This window comes from Salmo salar, chromosome 26 (genome assembly GCF_965601325.2).
Source record: "Salmo salar chromosome 26, fSalSal1, whole genome shotgun sequence".
Classification (NCBI taxonomy): domain Eukaryota; kingdom Metazoa; phylum Chordata; class Actinopteri; order Salmoniformes; family Salmonidae; genus Salmo; species Salmo salar.
Window position 1 is genome coordinate 25,250,590 of NC_138316.1, and position 26,485 is coordinate 25,277,074.

Here is a 26,485-nt window from a genome sequence, read left to right on the forward strand (position 1 = left end):
CCACAGAGTACCATTAAATCCATTATTAAAAAATGTAAATAATATGGCACCACAACAAACCTGCCAAGAGAGTGCTACCCACCAAAACTCACGGACCAGGCAAGGAGGGCATTAATCAGAGAGGCAACAAAGAGACCAAAGATAACCCTGAAGGAGCTGCAAAGCTCCACAGCGGAGATTGGAGTATCTGTCCATAGGACCACTTTAAGCCCTACACTCCACAGAGCTGGGCTTTATGGAAGAGTGGCCAGAAAAAATCCATTGATAAAGAAGAAAATAAGTAAACATGTTTGGTGTTCGCAAAAAGGCTTGTGGGAGACTCCCCAAACATATGGAAGAAGGTACTCTGGTCAGATGAGACTAAAATGTAGCTTTTTGGCCATCAAGGAAAACGCTATGTCTGGCGCAAACCCAACACCTCTCATCACCCCGAGAACACCATCCTGACAGTGAAGCATGGTGGTGTCATTAAACCCCTACAACTCATCCAGAACGCCGCAGCCCGTCTGGTGTTCAACCTTCCCAAGTTCTCTCACGTCACCCCGCTCCTCCGCTCTCTCCACTGGCTTCCAGTTGAAGCTCGCATCCGCTACAAGACCATGGTGATTGCCTACGGAGCTGTGAAGGGAACGGCACCTCCATATCTTCAGGCTCTGATCAGGCCCTACACCCAAACAAGGGCACTGCGTTCATCCACCACTGGCCTGCTGGCCCCCCTACCTCTGAGGAAGCACAGTTCCCGCTCAGCCCAGTCAAAACTGTTCGCTGCTCTGGCACCCCAATGGTGGAACAAGCTCCCTCACGACGCCAGGACAGCGGAGTCAATCACCACCTTCCGGAGACACCTGAAACCCCACCTCTTTAAGGAATACCTAGGATAGGATAAAGTAATCCTTCTAACCCCCCCCCCCCTCCCCTTAAAAGATTTAGATGCACTATTGTAAAGTGGTTGTTCCACTGGATATCATAAGGTGAATGCACCATTTTGTAAGTCGCTCTGGATAAGAGCGTCTGCTAAATGACTTAAATGTAAATGTAATGTAATGTAATGTGTCAGCATCATGCTGTGGGGATGTTATTCATCGGCAGGGACTGGGAAACTGGTCAGAATTTAAGGAATGATGTATGGTGCTAAATACAGTGAAATTCTTGAGGGAAACCTGCTTCAGTCTTCCAGAGATTTGAGACTGGGACGGAGGTTCACCTTCCAGCAGGACAATGACCCTAAGCGTACTGCTAAAGCAACAAGAGTGGTTTAAGGGTAAACATTTAAATGTCTTGGAATGGCATAGTCAAAGCCCAGACCTCAATCCAATTGAGTATCTGTGGTATGACTTAAAGATTGCTGTACACCAGCAGAACCCATTCAACTTAAAGGAGCTGGAGCAGTTTTGCCTTGAAGAATGGGCAAAATCCCAGTGGTTAGATGTGCCAAGCTTATAGAGACATACGTCTCTTGACTTGCAGCTGTAATTGCTGCAAAAGGTGGCTCTACAAAGTATTGACTTTGGGGGGGTGAAAAGTTATGCACGCTCAAGTTTTCAGTTTTTTGTCTTATTTCTTGTTTGTTTCACACAAAAACATATTTTGCATCTTCAAAGCGGTAGGCATGTTGTGTAAATCAAATGATACAAACCCCCCCCCCAAAAAACATTTTAATTCCAGGTTGTAAGGCAACAAAATAGGAAAAATGTCAAGGGGGGTGAATACTTTCACAAGCCACTGTAGGTAATACAAAAGACTTGTTGATAGATTTGAGTGTAAAGAAGATTGTAGAATTTGCAACGTGTTTAGGAGGGGTCATTCCTTACTAGTAAAAGACAGAAGGTGACACAGGTTATGAGAAATGGGGAGAGTTTGTTAAATTGGTTAAAGTTAGACAAACTTTGGAGAACTGAAGAAAGCTTTAATTTGGTCAGGTGGCAGAGAGGGTGTACAGGAAGGAAAAGGCAGATGATGTGTACAGGTGCTGGCGGATATCTAGAGAAGAATTTATGGTTGGAATTGTCACTAGTTGCACGATTATGAGTCACAGTTATATTGTGGTCATCAAAGTGAAAGAGTCACATTTTGAGTTTTGAATTCAGATTCCACACACCAGGTGTTCCACGTCTGAATCATTCCTGATTAGAGGGGAGGAATGGGGGTCTACAGACTAAGGGGCTTAGAACCCTTGGACCATCCATTAAAGAACAGATCAAACAGGATTACCATTCTTATTTCAAATTGAATTCAAATAACCATGACGACTGTGTGACGTCGACTGACCTCAAAGGGAGGGGCGTAAATATTCTACATACGGCATCGTTTCGCAGATATTTTAAAACAGCAAACACATTTAGACACAGTTAAATGTTACTTGTGCTGTTTAGTTTCCAAGGTAACAACAAGTGTATATTTAGAGTGTACAGAACGAGGCAGAGGGGAAGAAAAGTGTTGATCCTCTTGATGGAGCAATTACAAATAGACAAAGTCCAATAGTACAGATCAAAACACCTCATCTGTTAACAGTTGGAGGAGAAGGCTCATGAATGAAACAGTCATCCTCTCATTCACCGCCACTTGTGACACTTGAGTCACTTGGTATTTAAAGACATTACTGATTCATGCAGTGCAGTACAGTACACATTCGTCAAAACTACCAAGGAAGTTGTCATCTCATTGCTGGAGTATACAGACATCAGTGAGGGAGGTTAGTGCCTATATCCGTTAATCTGGATACTCATCAGTCGGTTGGAGGCAACATTGTTCTGATTAAATAATTAGTCAAAAGAGCAAAGACATTATGGGTTCAGCCAACGGGGAGAACTGAGGAAACTCAGAATTCAAGGCAGAACTGTTACTGCATGCAACTGTGTCAGCTCAGCCATAAAGTAATGCAGTACAAATTGAGTGAGTGAGTGAGTGAGTGAGTGAGTGAGTGAGTGAGTGAGTGAGTGAGTGAGTGAGTGAGTGAGTGAGTGAGTGAGTGAGTGAGTGAGAGTGTGAGAGAAAGAGAGAGAGAGACTTTTTGTCTTCCATGTCTCTAGCTTCAGCCTAGGTTGAAGATACCCAGATTAGAATCATTTGAAAAATAAACAGATTCATGGGACCAGCACCGTTGCTAACTAGCATAGCTGGCCCCTTTGTTTTACTAATTCTTTCTCATTTAGGAAAAGACTTATGGGATATTAGAATCCTTGTCTTAACCTTTGATATCTTCAACTTAGGCTTCAGCACAATTGTGTTTCCTATACTTCAAGTAGTGTACACAAGTCACTTAAACTAAATTAAATAAATACTCAGTAGCAACACACAGTATACTATGAACTAAGGAGCACATGCCTACATGGATTGTTGACTGTTAGTGCACGGCAGTTAAATACCAGTCAGCCTCAGAGTTCCACCATTAACAAGGCACTTGTTCTGTATGTCACCCGACGGACACCAGTGAGACTGTGCCTGGATATGATCAGTATGGTCGTGTCTGACGAAGATCAGCCTGGTGGTTCTGTAGTCTAGTTAAAAACAAGGAGGATTTAATTGGTTCAGGTTGAGGCCAAGTTCCAGAGGGTTATTGTTTGAATGCGGCCCTGAGTTTGGCTGAGCGTCCCCGTGGGTTCTCCAGTATGTCTTCTGCCTGTGGCATCAGCACCCCTCTCTGCAGGTCAACCCAGTGACCACTGTCCTTTTCCCCATCCTTCTCTTCTTCCTCCTCTTCCTCCCATTGCTGGACTCTCTGACGGAGACTCCGACGGGGTGGGGCACCTACATCCTCTCCATGGAGAAAACGCTTTACCAAGCGGTCCTCTAGTGAATGGAAGGTCAGCACACAGAGGCGGCCGCCAGGTTTAAGCATTGTCTGAGCAGTGCAGAGTCCAGCATGCAGTTCATTCAGCTCATCATTGACAAACATACGCAGCGCCTGAAATGTCTTGGTAGCAACGTGTGAGGGCCGCTGATGCCGATCTTTGCGTGCATAGAGAGCGCTGGCTGCAAAAGATCCTAGAGACAAAGAAATGCTTTTATTTTAAATAAATGTGGCGGATGAATCAGAATTAGTTGGGTAACATAGATAATTAAGATGTTTTATTTGCATAATATGCTTATGTGAGATACTTGTCATTAGAATGTATCCCTTTGGACTCTGGTGTTGGAAGCCTGACTTTTTCCCTTAGCTAGGGCTCAGTCACTTGGGGCCCAGAGAGGGGAGAGGTCAGGCTTGTCTTTTAGATGTCCCTGGTGCTATGCAGAATATCAGAAAGGGAAGAGGACAGGATGGAACATTGTCTTCATATGTGTGTGTGTCTTACTGAGGGATGGGCCTCTATGAGATAGCACTGACAGAGGAGATTTACGATGTCTTTGGGTAATAACGCCTAAAGAGCATTCCAGAGGACATGAGCTAATGGTTCTGTTCTATACCGTACCAGGGAGAGACGGTTCCAGTTTGGAGTAGGAGGACCAGACACTGGTCTATACAATGAAAACTGTTGACACAGCGGTTGCTGTCTGGTATGTTTTATAGATATCTTTCATACAAAACTTAACCTTGTGACCCATTCTATGTATCTGTGGTTCGTCATGTAGGTTGAGAGGGGTGTTTCTTGGCTATAAAAGATCTTTGTACATTTGTGTAGTCACTTTTCAATGGTTCATTAGAGATAGCGCATCATTGAAAGTAAAGGGCCTTTGCAAAACTCTTAATTATTAAAGATGTAGTTTAAGTATAACTCTGACTGGTGTGTGAAGTTTGTAACTCTCCTAATTTGGTAATGCAGAAATTAGCCACCACATAAATCAAACAAATGACATGAAGCATTTATATAGTGCAGGAAGCATGTTATTCACCTGGAGAGCAGCATACCTGAAATGTTTCACATTCAATCCAGGAGACTCATGGTTCTCAGCAACAGACCAGAACAGAAGTCTCACAGCTCTCTAATGACTCTTAGTTTTTAACCTAACTCCCAGTCTGAATAAGCCCCAATCATAGACACATTTTCCCATATCCTGTCCAGGCTGCAGCGTTAATATGTGATTGACAATGAGAGTAAGTAAAACCTGTAAATAAACAGGTGCTTGTGATAATACTTGAAAATAAAGTTGTGGTTCTCTTTCAGATTACTCTCTCTTCATCCCCCCATTGCTAGCAGATAGCCTATAATGGTTGCCTTTGCTTGTGCTGTTTGATGACACCGTGTTCAGACAGACTGTGTTCAAGTGTGTCCAACCTCTCAGTTCCTCCACCCACACATGCTATGACATCTTCTGGTTTCAATGATGTTTCTAGAGACAATATCTCTCTCATAATCACTAAATGCCTAGGTTTACCTCCTCTGTACTCACATCCCACCATACCTTTGTCTGTACATTATACCTTGAAGCTATTTTATCGCCCCCAGAAACCTGCTCCTTTTTCTCTCTATTCTGGACGTCACAGACGACCAATTCTTATAGCTTTTAGCCGTACCCTCATACTTATTCTTCTCTGCTCCTCTGGGGATGTAGAGGTGAATCCAGGCCCTGCAGTGCCTGGCTCCACTCCTACTCCCCAGGCGCTCTCTTTTGATGACTTCTGTAACCGTAATAACCTTGGTTTCATGCATGTTAACATTAGAAGCCTCCTCCCTAAGTTTGTTTTATTCACTGCTTTAGCACACTCTGCCAACCCGGATGTCCTAGCTGTGTCTGAATCTTGGCTTAGGAAGTCCACCAAAAACTCTGAAATCTTCATCCCTAACTACAACGTTTTCAGACAAGATAGAACGACCAAAGGGGGCGGTGTTGCAATCTACTGCAGAGATAGCCTGCAGAGTTCTGTCCTGCTATCCAGGTCTGTACCCAAAGAATTTGAACTTCTACTTTTAAAAATCCACCTCTCCAAAAACAAGTCTCTCACCGTTGCCGCCTGCTATAGACCCCCTCGGCCCCTAGTTGTGCTCTGGACACCATATGTGAACTGATTGCCCCCCATCTATCTTCAGAGCTCGTGCTACTAGGTGACCTAAACTGGGACATGCTTAACACCCCAGCCATCCTACAATCCAAGCTTGATGCCCTCAATCTCACACAAATTATTAATGAACCCACCAGGTACAACCCCAAAGCCGCAAAAACTGGCACCCTCATAGATATCATCCTAACCAACGTGCCCTCTAAATACACCTCTGCTGTTTTCAACCAAGATCTCAGCGATCACTGCCTCATTGCCTGCACCCGTAATGGGTCAGCGGTCAAACGACCTCCACTCATCACTGTCAAACGCTCCCTGAAACATTTCAACGAGCAAGCCTTTCTAATCGACCTGGCCCTGGTATCCTGGAAGGATATTGACCTCATCCCGTCAGTAGAGGATGCCTGGTTATTTTTTTTAAATGCCTTCCTCTCCATCTTAAATAAGCATGCCCCTTTCAAGAAATTTAGAACCAGGAACAGATATAGCCCTTGGTTCTCCCCAGACCTGACTGCCCTTAACCAACACAAAAATATCCTGTGGCGTTCTGCATTAGCATCGAACTGCCCCCGCGATATGCAACTTTTTAGGGAAGTTAGAAACCAATACACACAGGCAGTTAGAAACGCCAAGGCTAGCTTTTTCAAACAGAAATTCGCTTCGTGCAACTCCAACTCTAAAAAGTTCTGGGACATTGTAAAGTCCATGGAGAATAAGAACACCTCCTCCCAACTGCCCACTGCACTGAGGATAGGAAACTCTGTCACCACCGATAAGCCCACTATAATTGAGAATTTCAATAAGCATTTTTCTACGGCTGGCCATGCTTTCCACCTAACTACCCCTACTGCATTCAACAGCACTGCACCCCCCACAGCTACTCGCCCAAGCCTCCCCCATTTCTCCTTCTCCCAAATCCATTCAGCTGATGTTCTGAAAGAGCTGCAAAATCTGGACCCCTATAAATCAGCTGGGCTTGACAATCTGGACCCTTTCTTTCTAAAATTATCTGCCGAAATTATTGCAACCCCTATTACTAGCCTGTTCAACCTCTCTTTCGTGTCGTCTGAGATTCCCATAGATTGGAAAGCAGCTGCTGTCATCCCCCTCTTCAAAGGAGGTGACACTCTTGACCCAAATTGCTACAGACCTATATCCATCCTACCCTGCCTTTCTAAGGTCTTCGAAAGCCAAGTCAACAAACAGATTACCGACCATTTCGAATCCCACCGCACCCTCTCCGCTATGCAATCTGGTTTCAGAGCTGGTCATGGGTGCACCTCAGCCACGCTCAAGGTCCTAAACGACATCGTAACCGCCATCGATAAGAAACAATACTGTGCTGCCGTATTCATTGACCTGGCCAAAGCTTTTGACTCTGTTAATCACCACATCCTCATCGGCAGACTCAGTAGCCTTGGTTTCTCAAACGATTGCGTCGCCTGGTTCACCAACTACTTCTCTGACAGAGTTCAGTGTGTCAAATCGGAGGGCCTACTGTCTGGACCTCTGGCAGTCTCTATGGGGGTACCACAGGGTTCAATTCTTGGGCCAACTCTTTTCTCTGTATACATAAATGATGTCGCTCTTGCTGCTGGTGAATCTCTGATCCACCTCTACGCAGACGACACCATTCTGTACACTTCTGGCCCTTCTTTGGACACTGTGTTAACAACCCTCCAGACGAGCTTCAATGCCATTCAACTCTCCTTCCGTGGTCTCCAACTGCTCCTAAACACAAGTAAAACTAAATGCATGCTCTTCAACCGATCGCTGCCTGCACCTGCCCGCCTGTCCAGCATCACTTCTCTGGACGGTTCTAACTTAGAATTTGTGGACAACTACAAATACCTAGGTGTCTGGTTAGACTGTAAACTCTCCTTCCAGACTCACATCAATCATCTCCAATCCAAAGTGAAATCTCGAATTGGCTTCCTATTTCGCAACAAAGCATCCTTCACTCATGCTGCCAAACATACCCTCGTAAAACTGACCATCCTACCAATCCTCGACTTCGGCGATGTCATTTACAAAATAGCTTCCAATACCCTACTCAACAAGCTGGATGCAGTCTATCACAGTGCCATCCGTTTTGTCACCAAAGCCCCATATACTACCCACCACTGCGACCTGTACGCTCTCGTTGGCTGGCCTTCGCTTCATAATCGTCGCCAAACACATTGGCTCCAGGTCATCTACAAGACCCTGCTAGGTAAAGTCCCCCCTTATCTCCGCTCACTGGTCACCATAGCAGCACCCACCTGTAGCACGCGCTCCAGCAGGTATATCTCTCTGGTCACCCCTAAAGCCAACTCCTCCTTTGGTCGTCTCTCCTTCCAGTTCTCTGCTGCCAATGACTGGAACGAACTACAAAAATCTCTGAAACTGGAAACACTTATCTCCCTCACTAGCTTTAAGCACCAGCTGTCAGAGCAGCTCACAGATCACTGCACCTGTACATAGCCCATCTATAATTTAGCCCAAACTACTACCTCTTCCCCTACTGTATTTATTTATTTTATTTATTTTGCTCCTTTGCACCATATTATTTATATTTTATCTCTGAACTTTCTTCAAACTACAAATCTACCATTCCAGTGTTTTTCTTGCTATACTTTATTTACTTTGCCACCATGGCATTTTTTTGCCTTTACCTCCCTTATCTCACATCATTTGCTCACATTGTATATAGTCTTATTTTTTTTTTCTACTGCATCATTGATTGTATGTTGTTTTACTCCATGTGTAACTCTGTGTTTTTGTATGTTGTCGAACTGCTTTGCTTTATCTTGGCCAGGTCGCAATTGTAAATGAAAACTTGTTCTCAACTTGCCTACCTGGTTAAATAAAGTTGAAATAAATAAATAAAAAAAGTAAGCTCAGATGGTCATGTTTGCATTTGGTACTGTTTGAAGTGCCACAAAACAATCTGTGCTGGGTGAAGTGCACGACCACTCCTCCCTGCTCCCTGGCACTGATTGACAGGGAAGGGGTCCAGACTGCAGTGCCTTCCTGGCTGCTGAAGCGCTGCTCTGTTTCCTATCTAGAGCTTTGGTGTCCCCTGTCCAGAGTAATGCCAGCATTGACGTAGGACCCAGCCCATGTGTGTACGTGAGAGGAGAAGCGAGGAAGGGCGGGAGAGAGAGAGGAGAGAAAGAGGGAGAGCGAGAGAAAAAGAGAGAGAGAGAGCAAGAGGGGGAGAGAGAGAAAGAGGGAGAGAGAGAGAGCGAGCAAGAGGGGGAGAGAGAAAGAGACAGGGAGAGAAAGAGAGAGAGAAGGGGGGGCAAGGGAGAGAGAGCAGTGTGGCATTTCTCTCCTCCTGCGTTCAACAGCACTGACTGTGAGTCACCCAGCAATCAATAGAAAACCTGCGCTGCAGCCGTGGCCCAGCTTCACCAAGTTGTGCTCTCTCTCTCTAATTCATCTTTCAAGGGTCCCACAGCTAGAGTGAAAAAAATAAGCAAAGATGCCACAAAGCAGCAGACTGGGAAAGCTAACACAAATCTAGCTATATCCAAACAATCTCACTGATCAAATGAACAGGCTGAACAAATAGCATTGCCAAACAGACACCAAATCCTCCAGACCTGTTGGAGGCAGCGGAGTTCTGAAACCCCTCTGGGATATAGTGGTTATTCCCATTTCCGATCACTTGTCTTCATCGCTAATGGATAAATAATATTCTAAAAATACTTTTGTCTAATGTTTTTCACTACAACCCTGACATAAAATCTGGAAGAATGCCAAAAAAGTGTAATTATTAACTAAGAATTTAGTCTAAGAAACATAAGAACGCCCTTGTTTAAATACATTTCTTCTCCAGGTGATGTTACCCCTGGTGATTGTCTGGTCCGAAGGCTGACATGATGGACTCTGTCTTGCTATGAAATGAAAGGGTATCGCTGAGCTGTACATGTTCTTTTCCATCTGATTTTGTTTCTATAAAGGGGGTCAGGGAAAGGCATTCACTTCACAATCATATTACAGCAATTACTTCTCAATAAAGACAGTACTGCACTGTGGAACAACACACCACTAAAGATAAGGGATCCAAATTACATGGCTTCATTTGGAGTCCTGGAAGAACCATTCCTAGGCAGCCATACGCTGCATGTTTATGCACAAGAGTATTTCAGAGTGATGCTTGATTATTAGTTCATAAATCCTGTGTTCTATAAAGCAGTGAGGCACTTGAGGATGTATTACATCATTAATATTGTCAGCGCTTGAGGCGTGAGTGCAACGGACTGCTCGTGAACTCTCCATGGAGCTTGGGCTTGTGCCGTGGTGATTATTTGTTTTTGTGAGCTGAAACCTCCACCTCATTCACGGTCTGTGGTTAGTGAAACACCACCGCCAAATGTCACCAAGTTGCAGACACCATGACGAGGATAGAAAACATTCTCTCAACTTGACTTAGAATTCACATTAGAATGTTATTCTTTTGAGGTTGTTTAACACTGGAAAGTGTGATTTAGAAATCAACACAGCGTTGGAATTCTAAGGGCTGTTCATTTATAATTGAAGAAAACTAGGGTGTCCATTTAGCTGGGCAAACTTCACACTGACACAATGCATTTATTGCGAGGCAAACAACCATTACTAACCACATCCGTCACGTGAGTGAATGTTGGGTTGAAAGGCCACACACTCCTACAACAGTCAATCATGTTATCCTCACTAGCTGTGTCCATCACCATATCAAGGATGTGCCTGTTCACTCTGCTGCGTTAACTCTCAACAACTTGAGTCCATTTGAGATGCATTTCCCAAGAGGAAGCCAGTGGGACCCATGCACTCTCGATGTTTAGTGGTTGGATGCACCACTCTGACCCACTGAATAACAGAGCCTATATGGCAGGGGTAGGCAACTAGATTCATCCGCAGCCCTATTTTTGTCGGAGCGGATGGTCAGGGGGCCAGAACATAATTATAATAATTTTTACACTGCAAATTGACCACATCTTAGCCTAAAAAGAGATTGTATTTGAAAATAACAATAATTTCATACCTTGATTACAATGAGACATGATGACATATATCTTTTTTTAATGTCACGAATTAAACACATTTTTAGCTGAATTCCAGGATTGTACGTTCTTATTTGAAAAAAAACCGTGTCGCTGACCCCTGCTACATGGGCTAAATGGATTGCTCTCCATAATAATATGTCCGGAGTTTAAAAAATATATATGTATACATAAATGAGGGAAAACATTTTAGGGGCCTCAGTCAGCCACAGCTGTGTGGGTTTACACAAAGGAAGGAAGAGAGAGAGACAAGGGGATGTATTGAGGGAGGGAGTGGGGGGAGCAAAAGGCTCCCAAGGCACCTGTCATTATGGTGTCTCAACACCTTCAACAACCCAACCACCACTGCTTAATTTGTAACAAAATAGATGCTGGGGTGCAAGCGAGAGGGGGTAGAGAGGGCTCATTAGGCATTACTGTTGACTCTGGCAGGGAAGGGGGAGGGGGACAATTGGCTTAGAATTAATATATTGGAGTCACAACTGATGCAAAACTGCATGATTGTGTTATGCAAATGTATGTAAGCTAAACACACATAATTAAATATAATGTCTAATATTTGATCTGTTAATGGATTGTTGCTTTTGTTCATCACACGCCGAACATTTATTGTTGTATTCATATCAATTTATATAAACTATGGGTTGGTTAAGTCATATTTATTTGACTGGTTTGTCTATTTCTGTGGTGTTTTTCTCCTCATGAAATCAGATCCATGTCCTTTAGCTAGCTCTGCTAAAGAGATATATAAACAGATGAATCAAATTCAAAACATTTCAGAATTACATTCAGTACATTCAACTGAATGGCTCTATTGAGGCAGGAACTATTTGATTTAGTATGTCTCTACATTTTCATAATACAGGGGAATGGAAAGGAAATTAATAAGGCAGGGCTACTACTCCTTATAGCAGAGCTGCAGGGCTACTACTCCTTATAGCAGAGCTGCAGGGCTACTACTCCTTATAGCAGAGCTGCAGGGCTACTACTCCTTATAGAAAAGCTGCAGGGCTACTACTCCTTACAGAAGAGCTGCAGGGCTACTACTCCTTATAGAAGAGCTGCAGGGCTACTACTCCTTATAGCAGAGCTGCAGGGCTACTACTCCTTATAGAAAAGCTGCAGGGCTACTACTCCTTACAGAAGAGCTGCAGGGCTACTACTCCTTATAGAAGAGCTGCAGGGCTACTACTCCTTATAGCAGAGCTGCAGGGCTACTACTCCTTATAGAAGAGCTGCAGGGCTACTACTCCTTATAGAAGAGCTGCAGGGCTACTACTCCTTATAGAAGAGCTGCAGGGCTACTACTCCTTATAGAAGAGCTGCAGGGCTACTACTCCTTATAGAAGAGCTGCAGGGCTACTACTCCTTATAGCAGAGCTGCAGGGCTACTACTCCTTATAGCAGAGCTGCAGGGCTATTACTCCTTATAGCAGAGCTGCAGGGCTACTACTCCTTATAGAAGAGCTGCAGGGCTACTACTCCTTATAGAAGAGCTGCAGGGCTACTACTCCTTATAGCAGAGCTGCAGGGCTACTACTCCTTATAGCAGAGCTGCAGGGCTACTACTCCTTATAGAAGAGCTGCAGGGCTACTACTCCTTATAGAAGAGCTGCAGGGCTACTACTCCTTACAGAAGAGCTGCAGGGCTACTACTCCTTATAGAAGAGCTGCAGGGCTACTACTCCTTATAGCAGAGCTGCAGGGCTACTACTCCTTATAGAAGAGCTGCAGGGCTACTACTCCTTATAGCAGAGCTGCAGGGCTACTACTCCTTATAGAAGAGCTGCAGGGCTACTACTCCTTATAGAAGAGCTGCAGGGCTACTACTCCTTATAGCAGAGCTGCAGGGCTACTACTCCTTATAGCAGAGCTGCAGGGCTACTACTCCTTATAGCAGAGCTGCAGGGCTATTACTCCTTATTGCAGAGCTGCAGGGCTACTACTCCTTATAGAAGAGCTGCAGGGCTACTACTCCTTATAGAAGAGCTGCAGGGCTACTACTCCTTATAGCAGAGCTGCAGGGCTACTACTCCTTATAGAAGAGCTGCAGGGCTATTACTCCTTATAGCAGAGCTGCAGGGCTACTACTCCTTATAGAAGAGCTGCAGGGCTACTACTCCTTATAGAAGAGCTGCAGGGCAACTACTCCTTATAGAAGAGCTGCAGGGCTACTACTCCTTATAGCAGAGCTGCAGGGCTACTACTCCTTATAGAAGAGCTGCAGGGCTACTACTCCTTATAGCAGAGCTGCAGGGCTACTACTCCTGATAGAAGAGCTGCAGGGCTATCGGTAGCAAACACAGTGTTGAGAGCCCTGGCTCAAAATAAGCTCTGAACCCCAACATGGCCAAACAGTCTGGAAGGCTTCCTGCCACTGTAGTCTATGGGGCTTAAGAGATCTGCATCCTGATCTAAGTGTGCCTACAAAAAGGTAGAGAGATGGAGAGAGAAAAAAAAAGACCCGTCCAATAAACCTATATTTCGGTCCTGAACACCCCTAACCAATGCGCTACAAAGTGTGCCCCCTTACACAAACAAATACAACCTCCCCTCCCCTCCACCCACATGGCATTCTTCCCTAGGCAACAGTGTCACCAGCAGCCTAGCTGACCCCCTGGGACCCACATGAGTCAGGACCTCTTGGATTGATTGGAATAAAGATTGCTGGTGACTCGCTCTGCTCTTCAAAAGAGATCAAACAACTGTCCTCCCTCACACCTGTTCTCCCTGTGTGACGCACGTAGCGCCTAGCTCCGTAACAGCCATTGAGAAGACCTCTCTTTCTAGCTCTCAGAGGGAGGCAAAAAAAACATTTACAAAAAGGCATTAAAAATGATGATCCATCCTCAATCTGTGCCTGAGTGTGTGTGCATGTGTGTGAACGAGACGGGCTGCGGGGATGGGCATAAAATGAGGTAGGGTGGGAAACGAAATCAAAAGCAACAAAGGGGAGGAGGAAGACGGGAGAGAAGAGAGAACGGGGGGGCTCGTGTGAAAAAGAGAAGTTGTCACTCTCGTCAGAGCGGCAGCCGCACCCTACTCCAGACGCATCTCCCTCCTTCTTAATAATAGTAATCTCATCAGGAAATGGGTGTGAGAGGCATCCAAAAAACAGACAGGAGAGAATGATGCTTGATATTAGAGCCATCGTGATTTTTCCCCAGACAAATAGGTCCCACAGGGAGACGGGGGCTTAATATTTCCCTTCCGTTTCTGCCCTGAGCCTCTAAAACAATGTAGGGAATTAATGAGGGTACCTGCCACCACGCTGGCCAGCTGCTGTGTCCGGGTGATGGGGTAGACACTGCGTGCCTCCACCATGGCCGAGGCTAGTTTCCTGGCGTGCCTCTCCTCCCCATAGGCAGTGAGGATGGACGCAAGAGCCTGTTGATCTAAGGCGTTCACAACGTCAGCGGCGCAGGGCATGTCGGGGTACCTACGCACAAAGAAGAGCCCAATTAGGCTGCTTGACGTCACGTCCTTGCTGACAGCGGCGAAGCCTGACATATCTCAGACACAGCTGAAAACCTCTGTGGCTAACAAGAGCGATGTAGCCAGCGGCAGTGCCATATTTCTATATTTGCCAGTTCATTTGTCTCCATTTACTCATTGACAGGTTCTCAGTTCATCTCGTTAGAGAAACATAATTAGTGTGGATAAAAATACATAAATATAACTACAACAAAGTGTTGGGAGGGCAAGACATTTAACTCTTTAGAAGAATAACGTGCCAATGATCATACATATCATGTGTCGTTTTAGTTGGTGCTGGAAAACAAATGCAAAAGGTTATGTCAGAGGAAAAATCCATGCTGACCTCTGCATTTTAAAATTCCACATACGCCTCAACAGATTTGAATGCAAAGAAAAGGAGCAGGCATACAAACATCACCTGTACAGTAGACCTTGAAATAGACTACTGTCTATAAACTTCAGCTCTGCCATATGAACAATTATTTAAAGGGGTTCATTGGTCATTTCAACTAGGATAACAGAACGAGGGTAATATAATAGAAAAAGAAATGATTTTTTAAATGATTACAATACAATGCCTTAATGAGTTTAGTACAATTGTCATACCTTATCATAACCTAAAAACAAAATATATTTTACTCCATGTCTGTTTATGTTGTCATAAGAGACTTTAAAATATGTAGCTTCAAATGGTGTTTAAAATACATTGCCTACGAGGTTCCTCAAATGGGGCAAAAATAAACCACATAATTGACCGAGATGGGTTTTTACAGTGTAAATGGGAGGTAAAGAACAGCTCTAAGCCCTAATATGTTGTTCATCTACCACAGCAAGAGTGACTCATTCCTTCATCGAACACTAACATGATATACATACTAGTTCATGAACCACTCTGCTTTGCTACTGTGAGATGTATCGATAATTTTCATTTTGCTGCTGTAAGGGTTGGCTGATGCAGCGGAATCCTACTGATTATACAATAACAATTGCCGTTCCTTTCCACAGAAACATAATACCGGTCAATTTGAAAAGCTCATGTCAAATCACTGTCAAAGTCCTCGAAGGCAAGGATAGATTGATAGACTACAAATTCAAGGCCTTATGAGTGCTCAATGTGCATATATATATATATATATATATATATATATATATATATATATATATATATATATATATATATATATATATATATATATATATATATATATATATATATATATATATATATATATATATAGCTATATATATATATATATATATATATATATAGCTATATATATATATATATATATATATATAGCATATATATATATATATAGCTATATATATAATATATATATATATATATATAGCATATATATATCATATATATATATCAAGCATATATGTATATATCAATAATTTTCATTATATATACACACCTATGGGAATAAATTGTTGACCCAATTGACTTTCCTCTCATGACAGAAGCAGGGAAATAAAATTGCCACCACAGATTATAACATTTCCCAGCACGCAGTAGGAAGGAGACGCCATATGTGTGTTGAGGAACACATACTATGTTATAGTAATCTGGGCTGAAGGTAGTTCAATGTATCCTCCAGACACATAGGCCTATATCATTACTATTCACTGATGCTACCCTATAATGCATAGTGATTGACATAAAATGACAATAATGCTTTGTGCAACTGTGGTGGGGTGATAATGCGTGGTCCCACCTATCTGCATCCATCCTCATGTCCAGAGGGCCATCCTTACTGAGGGAGAAGCCTCTCTCGGGACAGTCCATCTGCATGGAGGAGCAGCCAGCATCCAGAAGAACAGCATCCACACTACCTGGCTGCAACCTCAGTCTAGACAGCAGGGCTCCCAGCTCACTGAAACGCCCCAGCAACGGGTGCACCCGGCCACTGGGGGAGGCAGGGAGGGATGGGGGGAGAAAACCTTTCATCAGATAATTAAATGTCAGGAAAGAGACATGGAGAAATGGGTACAGATTATGTAAACACATTCAACACAGGTCAGAAATACTGTACAAGAATTTGTACAAGAACTCCTGTTGACACTTCCTGTTTGTTATGAATGCTAATGAGAAAAATAAAAAGCACTATAAAAACCTCTTAAGCAAAAGTGGTTGACAGAAAAAGTCACCCTTTCCTTGCTGTTCAACACCCGTCTCCTCTGGACCCCATCCCCATGCAAATCCTTCCTGTACAACACATAGCTCTGTACAAGACGCAGCCTCCTGCCTCGACACACAGCCCTGTACAAGACACAGCCTCCTGCCTCGACACACAGCCCTGTACAAGACACAGCCTCCTGTCTCAACACACAGCCACGTACAAGACGCAGCCTCCTGCCTCGACACACAGCCCTGTACAAGACGCAGCCTCCTGCCTCGACACACAGCCCTGTACAAGACACAGCCTCCTGCCTCGACACACAGCCCTGTACAAGACACAGCCTCCTGCCTCGACACACAGCCATGTACAAGACGCAGCCTCCTGACTCGACACACAGCCATGTACAAGACACAGCCTCCTGCCTCGACACACAGCCCTGTACAAGACAGAGCCTCCTGCCTCAACACACAGACAGTCCTGTACAAGACACAGCCTCCTGCCTCGACACACAGCCATGTACAAGACACAGCCTCATGCCTCGACACACAGCCCTGTACAAGACATAGCCTCCTGCCTCGACACACAGCCCTGTACAAGACACAGCCTCCTGCCTCGACACACAGCCATGTACAAGACGCAGCCTCCTGCCTCGACACACAGCCATGTACAAGACACAGCCTCCTGCCTCGACACACAGCCCTGTACAAGACACAGCCTCCTGCCTCGACACACAGCCCTGTACAAGACACAGCCTCCTGCCTCAACACACAGCCCTGTACAAGACACAGCCTCCTGCCTCAATACACAGCCCTGTACAAGACAGAGCCTCCTGCCTCAACACACAGACAGTCCTGTACAAGACACAGCCCCCTGCCTCAACACACAGCCCTGTACAAGACACAGCCTCCCGCCTCAACACACAGCCCTGTACCAGACACAGAATCCTGCCTCAACACACAGCCATGTACAAGACGCAGCCTCCTGCCTCGACACACAGTCCTGTACAAGACACAGCCTCCTGCCTCAATACACAGCCCTGTACAAGACACAGCCTCCTGCCTCAATACACAGCCCTGTACAAGACAGAGCCTCCTGCCTCAACACACAGACAGTCCTGTACAAGACACAGCCTCCTGCCTCAACACACAGTCCTGTACAAGACACAGCCTCCTGCCTCAACACACAGCCCTGTACAAGACAGAGCCCCCTGCCGCACACACAGCCCTTTACAAGACACAGCCCCCTGCCGCACACACAGGTGGTGGGATCTTCCCATCACGGTCATGCATTTTTCATGTGACCTTTTCAGTGAGCACAGAGATGATGGCTGGTGTGAGCTAGAGGGGCAGCCATAAATCAGCCTGAGGGGCCAACAGGGCCACCCAACACTGGCAGACAGAAAGGGACAGACAGCGACGGGGTCTTAGACACCACACCAACCTGACTTATAACATCTTCCACATCTCAGCACCGCAGACAATTGCGATTCCTCCGCATCTAACCTCCTCTAGTCTCCTCTCAATAGTCTTGTTGAAATGAAATAAAAGACTCCCATTGCTGCAATAAAGATATAATAGCAGTGGCCATCTCGATAAGGTCTCTCCCACTAACGGCTTAGCAAGCAGGCCTTGGGGTCCTTGTGTTTATACACCCACTGACGCTTGAGAGACCAAGGGTTGAGTGGAGCATCTCGCCCGCGCTGTCAGGCCAGGGCTTTTCCTTATCATGCTCTAGAAGTTTTTCATTCTTCGCTGCAGTCATTAATATGCTGTAAAATCTATAGCAAGGCATTCTCCACACCCACGTGCTTCACAGACTCGTCCACCCCCTCCCGGTCCCATCTCAACAGAGCAGTGCCCCCAGACAGAGCAACCATGCCTACTGTGTACCAATGCAGTATACAGTAAGACCTTATGTCAATATGCTGAGAATTTATGGCTTCTGCAGCTCATTGGTTTGAGACCGTTTTCATCAATCAGGACTCTTGATGTATTTCACTCCCTTCAGAGACTGAAGGTCCCTAAAAAGTTAGATTGGGTATAAAATGTCATAAAGTGTAGGAAAACTGAAGGGATATCATATTATCCATACAATGTTTCATGGACATAACATCTACATTTACAAACCTTTGTTATCCCCCTAATTCAATTAAACTTGGTTACCATGGTAAACTATACTGTGTGTGGAGATACATTTAATTTCATCCAGGTAGTTGACTTGTTTAAATGCATCGTAAGGTTTAATCATAAACTTGGTTTGGTACAGATGGTGTCGTGTCAATTCTTGTAGCCTCCTCCACAAATCGTACATTGTCTTCAGCAATAAGGCAGGCGGGCTAGGAGAGGAGGAGGATTAAGTAATGAAGAGACAAAGACCCTAACAAACTGTTGTTATAGTAGTTATGGCTAAAATGTGTTGAACTACAAAAGATTATGATGGAGCTTTCTTAGTAAGGGATTTTAATCTATGGATTTTATTAATTGATAATTGCAAGAGATAAGGAAATTGCCCACTTGGCCAGTGTCTCATCATTTGTAACCATTTTCAGTTACTATATTTAAGTTCCTGGTACTTTTTTTCTACACACCCTCAGCTATGCCGGTTGAACTCCCCTCCACGCTGAGGAGGCTCCGATGCTGTTTCTGTGAGCCACAGAAGGATTTAAGAATATGCAAAACAGTTCAAGTTTTTTTTAATGATTAACTTCTTTATGTGGCTTAGACACATGGTTGGATATATACATTCCTTATGTAAGGTGTTATATTATTAACAGGACCAGTTTCAGTAGTGTGTGTGGTCCAACTATAGGCATATCATTGCTTTAGAGAACTGATCTATATGTAGTTATGCAACCCACAACATTGACATCATTCTTAACTTAGAACTGAATAAAGGTTGTTGTTGTTTTAAATGCCATCTCCCCTGGTCCACCTACAACATGTTAAATGATTGAAGAGAAGGCCACATTGGGGCATTTGGTGGATTGAATGACCTTAAGTAATGCTGGAGGCTGCCCTGCCCTGCTGAGTGAGGTAAGAGGGCTCTAAGCAGGTCAACCTTGTTAAAAAAAGAAAATGATGAAGTGGTTTTTGTTACAACCACTCTTCTTCACGTGCATGTGTCAAACTATGGCCAGTAGGGACACTCTTCCCTCTGCACATGGTAGACCCCAATGCCCCAGGGTGGTGACTGGGGATACTGTCCTGCAAAGAGATGAGATGTTAACACTGAGGCCCTGACTGTCTGTAGTCACTACAACTTCCATGTCACGTATCACATTAAAAGGGGTTTTGGGAACTGCTTCCATTTAAGTTCCATTAGGGTCTTCAGGAAGTGTGAAGATTGGCCACTAAACGGCGAAACTTCCGTCTTTCAAAATTAACACCCTATTCCAATTTCTGGCAAGGTTCTCCACAAGTGCTCAGCCTGCATCTATTTTTGCTACTCAGTTTGCTCCAGAAAATGTTCCCAGTTGTCCACAAATATTAAAAAGAAAGCCCTTCCCCTGTCTGTGTACTGTAGGCCCATCCTGGAAGTAAGTATTGGTGGCAGTATTGGTGCCCTGGAGCAGGACCTTAATAAAGGAACAGAGCTTTGAGCTGCTGCAGTCCTCTTCATATGAACGTCTGTCACCTGTTTATCTGGGTTTGAAGTAGAGCAGATAAGGGTTTGCCTACACATATTCCTCTGTTGGTTTGGTAATCTTTTAAGCGCTTCCTCTGACGGATGACACTGATGTACAGTACGGATGTACTGTGTAAAGATCGTGTCCTTTGTTTTCCATTTTCATGACTGTAACCTGAACACATTACACAAAAATGCACTATTTTCAGCAGCACTTGAAAACACGCATCTGCAGATGCCATTCCCCTCTCAACGCCCCATTTTGAGGTAAAAGTGCCAGGAGACCTCACCGTTGAGTGCTAAGTGTGTGTGTGTGTGTGTGTGTGTGTGTGTGTGTGTGTGTGTGTGTGTGTGTGTGTGTGTGTGTGTGTGTCCAACATGACGCGCTGCCTCTCCACAAATCAAGTCTGAAATATTCCCCAGTGCTGACCTGCTCAGCTCCTCTACCTGCGTCACTAAGGCCTAAGACAAGATGCTGATTGATTGCTTTCAGCAGGGGAGCAGTGATGAAAATATCTACAGGACATGAAAAAAGAACACACACAAAGTACCACCGGTGAAAGATGCTTGTGTTTGGTTTGGAATGTGAACTTAAGCAACCTCAACTCTAGAAGTTTAAACTAAACTTAAAAATTAACAAATGGAGCATGATGTTTTTAAGATGTAAGCCTAAGACTAAAGCGAGTTAGAGCTACGTAGATTCTCAGTAGAGTGCCACAACTAATGTCGTTGCCTCTTTCTTCTCCCTGGTAGGCCTGTTCACTAGATTTCACCCTAGGAGAGTGGAATGGTGTCTATAGTAAACACAATACATCAGGTTGCCTGCTAAATGCTAATCACCCCATGCAAATCAATGACATGCAGACACCAATCACTAGTAAATTACTTTCTATTTTTGTTAATTTTCTACTTAAAAGTTGCACACACATAAAGCCCCCTGTACGTAAGTAATAGCAATAAGAAAGATATCTCTGGTAATAGACTAGTGCATAGAATCTCCACAATATTGTCACACTCAGAATAGAGAATTAAGTCTCAACATTAGGGCCTGGACAATAACAGTATCGCGATACTCGTTAGTGTCGTGGCAAGGAAACAAAGCACAAAGCGGATTTAGCTTCTTTAGGAAAACAGCCCTAATATATTGGAAACAAACATCATGATGTCATTCAGAGTCACATGTATTGATTTTCCAAGCTATAACACACACTATTTCACATACAGCAGGTTTATAAAGGACCAAGGACTTTGATCTGCTTCGCGTTTTCATTTTTGGCAAGGAAAAAAATATGTATATACTGGTATCGTCCTGGGCCTTCTTTCATTTTGATTTTGGCACAAATGAAAATGTGCCACTGATTTGTCCATTTCTTGATGTTTCAGCATTGTCTCAATGAAGAGTTCAGCATTCGACTAGCCATGTGTGACATGTACTCGCAGTTACAAGCCTGCTAGAGTTAGCGGCAGGCTTCATACCGTAGTAGTACAGATGAAGCCTGAGCTGGAATCTGAAGCTAATTGAAGCTGGTTAGCTTTAGAAAACCCTGAGTAGATCCAGCTTCCTTCGTATGATACCCCTCAGACCACTGCAACCAATGTGAAAGTTGTCAGGGCGTCTACTACGCTAGAAAATCTAACTCTTCCTCTGGGCTCTAATCTAAGCAATTACATAAGTGCAGATTCACATCGCTCTTCAATAGTTTGCATCAAGGCTGTACTTTTTGCAAGGCAAAAGAGAAGTGAAATTAGTGAGGATAGAAATACGGGAGAGAGAGAAGAGAACGCTCTCCAGCCCTGTTGTGTGGAGGCATTGCGTGGGCTGCAAGGGTCTTTTACACAGGCTTCCAATAATATTAGCTAATTGCTAGATTTCTCTGGCTTCTCTCAACTCACATCGTGAGTGGGTTTGGAAGGGTTTATAGCTGGGGTATATTGCTGCTGACAGAATGGCGTACTCTGATTTTCTCTCTTCCATCTCATCCCCCTCCCATAGGCGCGTTGCTGTAGCAGACATTCCCCCGAGAGAGGTTTCCCCGGAATCTACGTAAAAGGATTCCTACCCACGCCATGGTCTTAGGAACATCTAATTTTCATCCTCCCTCATGCGCTCTCGCTCGCTCTCGCACACACTCCTTCTCTCCCTCATTAATAAACACAGTGGCCCGGTGTCTCCCTCCTCTCTTCGAAGTTTGCTGGGCTCTCCTCTCTCTTTACCTCCCACTCACCACTGACGGAACCTCAGTGGGAGGCAGCATCTCCCTCACACTGGGGCCGTGGGCCCCTGTTCTGACAAATGAGACGCCAGGCCCACCAGCTAAGAGTGGGGGGACTGGGTTTAAGTCTCCCTGACACAATGGATGTGGATGGATTGTGAAACGAGGGGCTTTAGCAGCAGTTACTCAGGGATTGTTTTTTTTTCAGGGTTTGAAGGTTGGCAGGGAGGTGGAGCGGGTTGGGAGGAGGGATGCATGCAAAAGGCTGTATCATGATCTAGCTAACCTTCAATCTAAACTATGATCCATAAATTGTTGACTATATAACTTTGAGGGAAAATAACCCACATAACAGCACTAACAATGCAAGCACATACCAATCACATTCGGCAGTAGAGCTATTGTGAATCAGACTTTATTAGAGTGTCTATTCTATTTTGTAGTGTCACTTCAAATAACTGTCTCTAAAGCATGTATATATTAATCATAATGTAAGCAGGTACAGTGCAATTAATTGTATTGTAGGTAGCCTACACATTTTACAATTACTTTTATGTTATTGCATATTAAGATGTGTTAAAGGGATACTTGGCAATGAGGCCCTTGGTCTATTTTCCCAGAGTCAGATGAACTGGTGGATACCATTTGTATGTCTTTGCGTCTAACATTAGCATAATTTGTAACTAGTTAGCAACTTCCTTCAAACTCCAAGCAGAGACATAAAAATGGTATCCATAAGTTCATCTGACTCTGGGGAAGAAGAAAGCGCCTCATTGCCAGAATCCAGAAGTATCCCTTTGATGTTCATTGACATATCTACATGCAGATTACATTTGCAAACAAATGTATTTATATTTGACTTGCAAATCTGTGAAATAAGTACAATTTGTACCCATATTATACATACCACTGTAATTATTATAAAAAAAGGCAATCACCTGTGTTCCTTGGCCAGCTGTTGAGCTAAGCTGAATGCTGTGGGGTCTCGGTCTAGGGCCACTACTGTCACCTCAGGAGAGGCCCTCAGGATGGCTTTGGTGTGACCTCCACCTCCAAAGGTCATGTCCAGAAAAACCTATGGACAGACAATAGGCTATATGTAGGCTGATGTCAAGGACAGTGCTTTCAGAGGCCTTACAATGACAACCCTCTATCAATTAGCCTATACATAGTCCTCATTTCTAAGGTGATCATTCAGAGAATGATTAGTTAGTATACCTCAATTCCTAATGCACTAGTACACTATAAAACACAAAATAATCATGAAATGTCCAATCATATAATTGCAATTATATTATATATGATTGCCATTGTATTAATTGCTATCATGCACTTAAACATAGTTGTGAACATTTGAAGAACCTTTTAACCAACCGTACTGCTGGAGTCTATTTTAATTGTCACAAAACACACACCAGCTAGCTAGACAGTTCTCCATTCGCACCCAAAAGTCAATTTGTGAGTCATCCTTGCCCCTCTTGAAAGATCTTTCTCAACTCAGCCTGCCGTCCAAGCTACACCCCAGCCCCAAATTCCCTGGACGATCTAAGGTACACCCCAGCCCCAAATTCCCTGGACGATCTAAGCTACACCCCAGCCCCAAATTCCATGGACGATCTAAGCTACACCCCAGCCCCAAATTCCCTGGATGATCTAAGCTACACCCACACATCACACAATATGTGTCCTGATAAATAAAGAGTTATCCCCAATAGTACCTTGTGTAAATATTTACAATTCGTTTGACTGCCAATCTCCTTCTGGAGTTATAAGCTCAGCCCCTGCACATACTTTATCACTGCACCATCACTCTCCGCATCATTACTGTGAATGAGCATTTAACTCAACAAATGGTAAAATGGCTGAACAACTCTGAGTAAATAAAAATGATGATATTTGTCAAAAGTATTTGTGCCTGTAGAAATTACCCATTGATTATTGCCTGAGAAAATCACTACCTAGTTTTGTAAAAATTACCCATTGATTATTTTCTGAGAAAATCACTACCTAGCTGTTTCTCTACTACCTAGCCATTTCTCTCTCTTTTACTTCAGTGGTTTGTAAAATAATTGAGTCATCCAGACATCTTTTTAAAATATCTACAAAGTTATTATTTTCCAGTGAACAAAACACAATGAGCATGAACCAGTTAAGATATAACTTATTTATCAAGGTCATTTGCTTATAGATCAGTCTATGTAAAGTCTATTCACTTCCCGACTGTATTGGCTCATTGCTACAGTTCCCAGCTTGAATTGAAGACTCTTGGGTATCGGGTTACATATCCACATCCATTGGAGGCTGGGAAGTCCTGCTGAAACTTTCATTCGGTAGTCGGACTGTCCGTACATTTTTGGTGTAAGGATAGGTCGCACCCTTATTTGCAGCACAGCATTGGAAAGCTAAGAACCTTCCACATAGATAGCAACTAGTTGTTCTATGACAAACACAAATGTTTTTATAACAAATTATATTTTAAAAAATTAACAATTTGTAGACAGTCATAATTTGTAATTCATTACAGCAGGACAACATTTATAGGAGACGAAAGCTGAGATCTTGAATTCGTAGAGTCACTAACCCACTGTACAGGAGGGGAGGAAAGAATGAATCAAGGCAGTGCTGTAAGGAATAAGGATACTTTTCCCAACCCACTAGTTAATTGATGAATTATTACAGTAAAAAGGCAGCTGAAATCTTATAGGATGTCATTTATAAAGTTGATAGTAAATATACAGTACAAGTAAAAAGTTTGGACACCTACTCATTCAAGAGTTTTTCTTTATTTTTACTATTTTCTACATTGTAGAATAATAGTGAAGACATCAAAACTATGAAATAACATATATGGAATCATGTAGTAACCACAAAAGTGTTGAACAAATCAAAATATATTTTATATTGTAGATTCTTCAAATTAGCCACCCTTTGCCTTGATGACAGCTTTGCACACTCTGGCATTCTCTCAACCAGCTTCATGAGGTAGTCACCTGGAATGAATTTCAATTAACAGGTGTGCCTTGTAAAAAGTAAATTTGTGGAATGTCTTTCTTTCTTAATGCATTTGAGCCAATCAGTTGTGTTGTGGCAAGGTAGGGTTGGTATACAGTGAAAGGACCGACGCTGTCGAGAAACAGGTACGGGGAGTAGAACATTTAATGAGAAACTGACAAAGCACAAGACAGGAACAGCGTCAGCACACGGGTACAAAATGACAATCAACAATCAATGCAGCAGAGGAGAACAGAGATGGGGAACTGACAAATATAGGGGAGGCAAAAAACAGGTGATTGAGTCCAAGTGAGTCCAATAATACGCTAATGCACGTGACAGTAACCCCCTCTAGGGTTGCCACCTGGCGTCCCACCTGGGCGAGCCTAACGGGCCGGCTGAGGCACGGGCCCTGGACAAGCCGGCTGGGCGTGAAACCCAGACGAACCGGCAGAGGCGTGAGAGCCTGGCAAGCCGGCTGAGGCATAGGAGCCTGACTATCCGGCTGAGGCATGAAGGCCTGTCGATCCCGCTGAGGCGTGGGAGCCTGATGATCCGGTGGAGGCGTAGCAGCCTGACGAGCTGGCTGGGCATAAAATCCTGATGATCCGGCTGAGGCCTGACGTGGGATGGGTGCCTTCTGAGCCAACCGGGGAAAGAAACCTCTCGAGCCAGCTAGGGTGTGACAGCCTGACGAGCTGGCTTAGGCACCCCCGGGTCCATCGGTGGCAGTCCCCGGACCCGATGTCACCACCAACCGGAAAGCCAGCACTCCCCGATGCTTCGTTTGGTGGCTTCTGCATTCTGTAAGGACCGACGCTGGAGATGAGAAGCAGGTATGGGGAGTGGAACATTTAATGAGGAACAGACAGGTAACAGGACAGGAACAGCGTCAGAACACGGGTACACAAGGACATATGACAATCAATGCAGAAGCAGGGAACCAGACAGATATAGGAAAGGTAATGACAGAGGTGATTGCTGATGGGCGCCTTCCGAACCAACCGGGGCAAGAAACCTCTCGAGCCAGCTAGGGCGTGACAGCCCGATGAGCTGGCTTAGGCACCCCCGGTTCCATCGGTGTCGGGC

At 44.2% G+C, this 26,485-nt stretch overlaps 1 protein-coding gene across 2 annotated transcripts in view; it reads right to left on the reverse strand.

Annotated features, from left to right (window-relative positions):
* Positions 1 to 915: 915 nt before the first annotated feature.
* The window catches only part of LOC106587485 (12S rRNA N(4)-cytidine methyltransferase METTL15), a 75,820-nt gene continuing 50,250 nt past the window's right edge, over positions 916 to 26,485 (reverse strand). For both annotated transcript variants that reach the window (XM_014175912.3, XM_014175910.3), the window contains exons 3-6: positions 23,344 to 23,480; positions 16,164 to 16,355; positions 14,226 to 14,404; positions 916 to 3,984 (exon numbers count right to left, since the gene is read on the reverse strand). In XM_014175912.3, coding sequence (XP_014031387.1) covers positions 3,554 to 3,984; positions 14,226 to 14,404; positions 16,164 to 16,355; positions 23,344 to 23,480 — 939 coding nt within the window. In that variant the 3' untranslated portion in view covers positions 916 to 3,553. The remainder of the gene's footprint in view (positions 3,985 to 14,225; positions 14,405 to 16,163; positions 16,356 to 23,343; positions 23,481 to 26,485) is intronic.